Raw genomic sequence first — 9533 nt, forward strand, 5'->3', positions numbered from 1 at the left:
AATCATAGCAAAAAAAAAAAAAAGATGACAGTACCATCTGTCATGTTATGTTAAAGTGTTACAGCATGCAAAATTTTAACAGAGGCAAGAAAAATCATATTACTGATTTCAGCAATGTATTGTATTTGCTAGCAATTGGTAGATGTCTACAACACAAAATCGCTAAAGTGTACAAATGCCTTAATTCTTAAAGTACTGAAATGGATTTGTCCTTTGAGCTAAGAATATAATGCCCAGGGAGCAGAAATTGATAGAATCACACAGCGTAGTCCCAATAGTGACTTTAAATCCAGTAATTCCCTATTGAGACCTAAGATTTCACACACAGCAAAAATAATGTCCTTGACACTGAACTTAAATTTGAATAACTAATGAAGTATTTCCTGTTGGGTAGTAAAATATACTTTTCCTGTTCAGGAATATGACTATACTTTCAATGTCTCCAGTATACACCAATGTGTGACACAGGACAGAGATCTTGTATCTCAGTGCCAACTGACAGATATGATGCCGTTTGGTCTTAAAGTGCAAATTAAACAAAGCACCTCCAGAGGCGAAAAACTAAGAGGAAGCATGCCTGGGGAAACGGTGATTAAAAAAAAATAGAGGCTGAAATACTGAAAAAGGAAAAACAAAAGATATTAGTCTGTAAGTCCCTTTATAATTGAAAGTAATGATACTTTCTTGATACTCTATAATAATAATAGATTAAGTAAGTTGAGGATGAAATGGATCTAGTAAACCATTGTGTCTAATGCATGCCAAGGGAGGGCAGATTTCCCTTGGCACAGGAAAAAGAAAAATATAAAAATACATGCTATACCTACATCTGCACAAGGTTCAATCAGCATATGGTTTACAGATATCAGGTAGAGGTATTAACATCAGTAGTGAGGAAGATTAGCTATTGGCACAAAGTACCCGTATCAACACAGAGTCCTGTGTTGTATTTTTAAGCATCTTAATACATTTGCCTGAAGCTTTCCCAAATTAACGCTACTCTGTTTATATGCAACATACAAAATATAGTCTCAGTTTCAATGAATTTTTAATTTTGTTCAATCTTGAATTTGTTCAACCAAAAACAATTTAAAGAGGACCTAGGCTATCAGCTTCAGAGTGAGCAGGTTCAGCTCCTCACTACAGACTTCCTGAATCTGCCATAAAAATCAACAGTGTGAGTCTAATGGTTTTCTTTTCATTCGAACATTGAAAAGTGAATCACCACATCAAGTATTCTGCAGGGCCTCTTTGGTTTCCAAATTAAACATGTATTATTACCTGCAATCTTGCCACATTCTCTTCATTTCCATTTTAAATAATCATAAATAAGAAAGCCTTGCTACTTTTTGGCACGACATAGCTGTTTGATTCAGCTGAGTATCAAAGTCTTAAAAATTGCACTCATTCCTTTTTTTAGAGTCCTGGTTCATCTCAAAGGTTTTCAGCTGAAAGATTCTTTATTGTATTCAAATCTTGTACCATATGAATTGTTTTGGTTACTCAGTTTATGAAGAGTCTTGGAAATTGAACTGGGCCCGCAACAGAAAACACCAACTGTTTTCCTGGGAAAAGAAAAGGAGGAAATGGAAAATTAGGCAGAACATGGCAAAAAGTATGTTTTATAAGCATGGTTAAAGATATTACCAAAGTGAATTCCCTGTTGCGCTATATATTGAAAACACTCTTCTCAATTATCCCCATGTATCATTGACTACCAGGAAAATACTTTGTCTCATACTTTATATATTAGAGCTAAGGATAATTCATACAATGTAACTATGAGCATGTATTCACTTACTATCACAGAGTGAGTGGCCTGCCTTAGGATTTTCATTACAGTCCATTGGTGAAGCCAGAATCCAAATCAAAAACAAAGACTCCCAGCTCACATGGCACCATGTTCATTCTCCCCTTACTAGGTATTTCACATATATTTTGTAAAGAGCTCACATGGATTTTCATTGGCAGTGATAAATAAGAGGAAAGACAGAAAAGGTATAATCAATTTGAAAGGATAACTTTAAATGACTATATCCACATTGAAACAAAAAACGTATTAATCGGGATACATTTTTTTATTTTTGCACTGCAATAACTGTAACAAATGCTAAGTAGGTTTTATTACTCACTAACATAACATTTTAGTAGTTAAATTATACATACACCTTCCAAATAGACTAAATATATCCTAGGAAGTAACTATCATTTCACATTCAAAAGTTTGTTGATTTGCTTTGAATTTCAAGGACATCAAAATGATTAATAATTCATATACTATCTTGGAAAAACACAGTATATTCTCATTATCTAGAATAATTGATGCTGAAATAAGAGAGTTAAGTCCATCTAAATGAGTACCAAATATTCATAGTAACTACTGAAAAAAATAGTTTTACTAAAATTTTTCACCTTGAAAAATTAAACACAGAATTACAAAAATAGGACTTTTACTTGAGACCATGATAGTGTAACAGGACTACACTTATTTTCTTGTATTAAACACTAGAAAAAAAATAATAAAATAAATGAAGCAATTATTTTCAGACACTGGACAATAAAGAGCACAAAACTGTGCTCCCTGAGGAAAGGGAATAAGTAAGGCGAGTCCATTGATTGTCTAAGCTTACTGTCTAGCTTTAGTATCCAGGCTGCAGCACAGAAAGGAAAGCCCACGTAGAGACTGGGATCTCACTGAGTTGAGATGTCAAAGAATGGAGTTTATGGAGACCAAGGAAATTAGAATATGTAAAGCAGATTATGAGAGAGAAGGGAACTTCACAGCAAGAATCTCTAGAGATCTGTAGTTGACAGACGAAGTTTGAGATCCGGAGATCTCAAGTCTTTGGCTGAGTACTTATCTGCTCATGAGTGAGAGAGGAGTCTAGGTAAAGAACCACCAGACAGCAGTAGGTCAAATAATTTCCAGAATTTACACAGATCTGGGAATAATTCATGGTCCATAAGTCAGAATGGAAAGACCTCATAATACATGGGGCAATGAGTAGTCCTCTCAGAAAATGATTACCTTATATGGAGAAACAGGGATAAAAATTAATCTTAGACTAAAAGGTGCTCTAGACCTCATTAACAAAGCTTAAAAGCAAGCCTTAAAAGGATCAACTTGAACCGAAGTAATGGAAATGAATGCTAGAAACAAGTCCAACACCATTGAATAGAATAAATGAAAATTTGGCATCTAACAATGTTAACTTCAAGATTTACAGCATTTAATAAAAAATTAATAGGAATGCAAAGAGTAAGAAAATATAAACTCAAAATAGGAGAAAGATCAGTCAATAGAAACAGATCCAGAATGACAGAGAACATGGAATTAGCAGGCATGGTCACTAAAACAGTGATTACAAATTGACTTCATATTAAGAAGGTGAAACAAAGCATCAACATGAGGAAAAGAGAAGTGGAGGACTTTATAAAAGACCTAAGTAGAAATTATAGAAATTAAATGCAATATTTGAAATGATAAATACACTGAATGGGTTAACAGAAGAATAGGCACTGCAGAAGAAAATATAAGTAAACTTGAAGACACAGCACTAGAATCTATTCAAATTGAAGCACAGAGAGAAAAATGATTAAACACATGACCTGTCGGACATTATCAACTAGTCTAACCTACATTTAATTGGAGTCTGTCTTAGGCTGGGTTCTCTAGAGAAACAAAAACAGAGAAGCATATATATACATATACAGATTTATATCAAGGAAATGGCTCACACGGTTGTAGAGGCTGGGAAGTCCTAAGTCTGTGGGTCACACTGGAGGATTATCCTGAATCACGTAGCTGCATGGCCTGGTGAACCCAAGACTGGCGGGTCAGACAGCAGGCCTCTTTCTCACAGGCTGGCAGAGGCTGTTGAGTCCCAAGACTGGCAGGTAAGCTGCTACCTCAAGTCCCAAGGACCAGAGGTGAGACGAACAGGAGCCAGCTGCAGGATCCAGAGCGAGCAAAATTCCACCTATACTGGATCTAAAAGTCCACCCCCAAGGAAACGCCCTTAAACAGACTGGCTACTCACAGCAGATCCCATCATGGAGGTGATCACATTATATGAGATCTCATCATGGAAGTGATTACATCATTATAAAACTGCCAAACTACATCATAATTGCCAAACCACTGAGAATCATGGCCCAGACAAGTTGACACACAATCTTTACCATCACAGTCCACCCCTTGTCACCTTGCTACCTGTACACATCTCATTAAACAATACATAATCTCTGAATAAAGACAATTATAAAGTCATACTTAACGCCCAACATGATACAACTAACGTGTACAACCAAAAACACACTAGCCCTGTTAATATCTAATATTTTACAAGAAAACAAAAATATCTGATGCACACATACAATGAAGAAATACTCATAAAAATTACAGTCCTCATTTCTGCAACTGGTCACGTGGTCAAACCTGGTATTTAGAACTACCTTCTGCCACCACCTATTGTGTATTCCCTTTGCCCTCAGCAAACACTTCAGATGGTCATAGTTCCTTGCCTGGTGGGGTAATCCAAACCTTCATTCCTGAAGGGTCTGGGCCATTGGATGTCATGTTGGAATTGGGTTGCTGTAGTTTTCCACTGACTTTAATCACAGGGCATGACAGTATTAAGAGACACCCTAAGGGATCTCCTGCATTCCAGACATACTCTTACTTACCTGCATTATGTAATATTAATCCTATTTCCTCTTGGTAATCAGGATCAATCACACTAGCCAATATGGTAAGTCCTTTCTTTACCTATTGATCCAGAGGCATAGGGAGCCCAAAGTGCCCAGGTGGCATTCTTAACTTCCAGTTCAATGGAACCAGGGACGTGTCTCCAGGTGACAGCATTCCTTCCTTTGGAACTAAGACCTCTAGACCCGCAGAGCATAGGGCCATGAAAACAGGAAGCAAAAATTTTACAAGTGGATCACTAGGGGTAATAGTGAGTGGTGCCTTCCCATTTTCATCCCTTGATTCCTGGACCCATGAATCCTGGCTGTGGGAGAAGCAGCACCATATACTGGATGCTGGTTTAGATCATATACAGCCTCATGGAGAACATTCCCCAGCACTGCAAGGTATTGCCACCTAGCTAATGCTGTAATTGTGTCTTTAGAAGGCCATTCCATTGTTCTATCAAGCCACCTGCTTCCAGATGATGGGGGCATGGGAAGTCCAGTGAATTCCATGAGCACGGACCCATTGTTACACTTCATTTGCTGTGAAATGAGTCCCTTGATCTGAGGCGATGCTGTCTGGAGTAACATGACAGTGGATAAGGCATTCTGTAAGTCCACGAATCATAGTTTATGCAGAAGCATTGTGGGCAGGGAAGGCAAATCCGTATCCAGGTAAGTATCTATTCCAGTAATAACAAAACACTGCCCTTTCCATGATGGAAGTGGTCCAATGTAATCAACCTGCCACCAGGATGCTGGCTGATCACCTTGAGGAATAGTGCCATATCAGGGAATCAGTGTTGGTCTCTGCTGCTGGCAGATTGGGAACTCAGCGGTGGCTGTAGCCAAGTCAGCCTTGGTAAGTGGGAGTCCGTATTGCTGAGCCTATGCATAACCTCCATCTCTGCCACCATGATCACTTTTTTCATGAGCCCACTGGGCAATGACAGGAGTGGCTGGGGAAAGAGGATGACTGGTTTCCACAGAATGCCACATCCAATCCATTTGACTGTTAAAATCCTCCTCTGCTGAGGTCACTTTTTCGTGAGCATTCACATGAGACATAACTATCTTCACTACTAATGGGCCATTCAGAGAGGTCTATCCACACCTCTTCCCTATACTTCCTTGTCTCCAATTTTCCAATCATATGCCTTCCAAGTCCCTGACCAAACCATTCGCCACAGCCAATGAATCACTCACTGTACGATCACACAACTGGACGTTTCTCCTTCCAAGAAAAGTGAACAGCCAGGTGCACTCCTCGAAGTTCTGCCCATTGGGAGGATCTCCCTTCACCACTGTCCTTCAGCGAGGTCCCAGAAAGGGGCTGTAGTGCAGCTGCTGTCTCTTTGAGTGGTGCCTGCATATCATGTGGAACCATATGGACACCAGGCATGAGTTTTTTCATCCTCACTCAACTGATCAAAAGGAACTCCCCATGAGGCCATAGGCCTGAGTGATGGAAGGAAATGTGACAGGAGTGATGACCATGAGCATTTGGGTCACTTCCTCATACAACTTACTTGTACCTTCAGGTCCTGCTCGGGCCCAATTTCATATATACCACTTCCATTTAACGATGGAATGCTGCTGTACACGTCCAACTTATGGCTTTGTGGGTCAGACGACACCCAGTTCGTGATGGGCAGCTCAGGCCACATGGTGACTTGGCATCCCATGGTTAAGCGTTCAGTCTCTACTAAGGCCCAGTAACAAGCCAAAGCTGTTTCTCAAAATGAAAGTAGTTATCGGCAGAGGTTGCCAGGGCTTTGCTCCAAAATCAGAAGGGTCTGCACTGTGATCCACCAACAGAGGTCTGTGAAAGACTCAAAATGGCATCTCTGTCTGCCACTGACACTTCAAGCACCATTGGATTAGCCAGATCATATGGCCCAAGTGGCACAGCTACTAGTATGCCCACCTGAACCTGTTGCAGAGCCTTCTCTTGTTCTGGGCCCCACTCAAAACTAGCAGTTTTTAAGTCACTTAATAGGCTGAAGTAGCACACCCAAATGAGGGATATGTTGCCTCCCAAATCCAAAGAGACTCACTAGGTATTGTGCCTCTTTTTAGTTGTGGGAGAGGCCAAATGCAATAACTTAACCTTCACTAGAGAAGGAATATCTCAACATGCCCCACACCGCTGGACCCCTAAAAATTTCACTGAGGTGGAAGGCACCTGAATTTTTGTCAGATTAATTTTTGTCAGATTAATTTCCCATCCTCTAGCATGCATGTTCAGAGTCATTGACACTTTTTCCTTACAAGGTCCAGTCAGCATAATGTCATCAATGTAATACACTAGTGTGACATCTTGTGGAATGGAAAAGCGATCAAGGTCCCTGTGGACTAAATTATGAGATAGGGCTGGAGAGTCGATATACTCCTGTGGTAGGACACTGAAGGTGTATTGCTAGCCTTGCTTCTAATGGTCCTTTGAAACAGGTATGGAGAAAAAGGCATTAGCCTGATCAATAGCTGCATATCAGGTACCAGGAAATGTATTAATTTGCTCAAGCAATGAAACTACATATGGAACAGCAGCTGCAATTTGAGTCACCACCTGGTTAATTTTTTAATAACCCACTGTCATTCTCCAAGATCTATTTGTTTTTGTTTTTTTACAGGCCAAATAGGCAAGTTGAATAGGGATGTGGTGGGAATTACCACACCTGCACCTTCAAATCCTTGATGGTGACAGTAATCTCTGCAATCCCTCCAGAAATGCAGTATTGCTTTTGGTTTACTATTTTCCTAGGTAGGGGCAGTTTTAATAGCTTCCACTTGGCTTTTCCTACTATAATTGCCCTTACCCCACTTGTCAGGTATCCAATGTGAGGGTTCTGCCAGTTGCTGAGTATCTATTCCAATTATGCATTCTGGAACTGGGTAAATCACTACAGAATGAGTTTGGGGACTCTTTGGACCTACTATGAGATGGACTTGTGCTAAGACTGCATTCATAACTTCACCTACATATGCCTGCACTCTGACTGGTGGGTCATAGTGATGTTTTGGGTCTCCTGGAATTAGTGTCAGTTCAGAGCAAGTATCCAATAATCCCTGAAAAGTCTGATTACTTCCTTTTCCTCAATGAACAGTCACTCTCATAAAAGCCTCCATTTGGAGAGACCTGAGACAAAGATTAACAGTATAAATTTTTGGCAGTGTAGTGGAGTCCTTCCTCAAGGGGACCCAGCCTCCCCTTCCTTCAAGGGATTGTGGGTCTTTAAACTCGTTCAAGTCTGGGAATTGACTGATGGGAGTGACTCTTTATTCTGGTGATTTGAGTTAGACTGCTGTTCATTTGACCTAGAATTATTCCCCTTGTATATGTCAAGTAAATATTTAGTAGATTTCCTATCTGTTTCACTCCTAGGGACACCATGACTAAGAAGCCAAAACCATAAATCAATAGGAGTCAGACTACTCTGATTACTGCTTTGACTCCACTGTCCATTACGGTAACTATGCCCACCTTGTCTTTGACGATTGTGTGCTACCACTTGGCCTCTACGACCACGGGGTTCAATCAGCCCCACTGTAGTTAAGTGTCTTAATTCAGTGAGGGCAGTTCCCACTGTCAAACCTGACTTAAATAAAATAGCAATCACAGATCTATTGGTGGTGATACTTTGCATATTTCTATTGCCACTTCATGTTATGGATTAGCAGTGCCGTCTACTACTGGAAGCAGAGTCATCAAAATCTTTAAGACTAACTAGACTTGAGAACCAATTTAGAAAAACCCATCCTTACAATTATGTTTGTCTAGTCTGCACTCTTGGTACCAAATGTTTTACGCTGCGTTCTCTAGAGAAGCAAAACCAGTGAAGCATGTAAATATTTATACAGAGAGAGATTTATATCAAGGTAATGAATTACGTGGTTTTAGAGGCTCAAAAGTCCCAAGTCCATGGGTCAGGCTGGAGGCTTCTCCTGAATCATGTAGCTTCACGGGCTGGTGAACCCAAGATAGGCAGGTCAGACAGCAAGCCTCTTGCTTACAGCCTGCACAGGCAGATGAGTCCCTAGATCAGCAGATAAGCTGCTAGCTCATGTCCCAAGAACTGGAGGTAGGATGAACAGGAGCCAGCTGCAGGATCCAGAGCAAGCAAAAGCCCATAAGCCTTGCTAGAAAGTCCACCTATATTGAATGCAGGCCATACCCCAAGGAAACTCCCTTTCCACTGTTCGGCTACTCACAGAAGATCCTATCATGGAGGTGATCACATATCAGATCTCATCATGGAAGTGATTACATCATTATATGGCTGCAAAACTACATCATAGCTGTCAAACCACTGAGAATCATGGCCAACCAAGTTGACACACAACGTTAACCATTACAGAGTCCCATCTACAGAGGAAGATAAAAAATATTTCTAGAAATAATTGCCCTTATTTCCCCAAATTTGATGAAAATAAATCCACAGATCCAAGTATATTAATGAACCTCAAGGAAAATAATCAAGGAAAGTCTCACCAAGGCAATTCATAATAAAATTGCTGAAAAGCAGTGATAAAGAGAGAAACATAAGAGCAGCCAGATGGAAAAAGCGAAAACACATCACACATTAAAAAAAGAAGATCAAAGATAAGAATGACATAGGAGTTCTTGCCACAAATTATACAAGGCAGAAAGCAATTTCATGACATATTTAAAGTAATGAAAAAGAAAAAAATGTCAACTGGAATTCTATGTTAAGCAAAACTATCTTTCAAAAATGAACACAAGGCTGAAAACATTCCCCTTGAGAACAGGAACAAGACAAGGATGCCCTTTATCACCACTCCTATTTAACATTGTGCTGGAAGTTCTAGCTAGAGCAATA

The 9533-nt window shown here is 39.9% G+C and overlaps 1 protein-coding gene across 3 annotated transcripts in view; it reads right to left on the bottom strand.

Moving 5' to 3' along the window:
* Positions 1-645: 645 nt before the first annotated feature.
* NOX4 (NADPH oxidase 4) overlaps positions 646-9533 on the bottom strand; it is a 177763-nt gene continuing 168875 nt past the window's right edge. For 2 of the 3 annotated variants that reach the window (XM_012559757.1, XM_004390478.2), the window contains one exon: positions 646-1565. In XM_012559757.1, the coding sequence (XP_012415211.1) occupies positions 1445-1565 (121 nt within the window). In that variant the 3' untranslated portion in view covers positions 646-1444. The remainder of the gene's footprint in view (positions 1566-9533) is intronic. The other variant, XM_004390477.2, reaches the window with a different exon arrangement.

Source organism: Trichechus manatus, unplaced genomic scaffold, assembly GCF_000243295.1.
Source record: "Trichechus manatus latirostris isolate Lorelei unplaced genomic scaffold, TriManLat1.0 scaffold00302, whole genome shotgun sequence".
Taxonomy (NCBI): domain Eukaryota; kingdom Metazoa; phylum Chordata; class Mammalia; order Sirenia; family Trichechidae; genus Trichechus; species Trichechus manatus.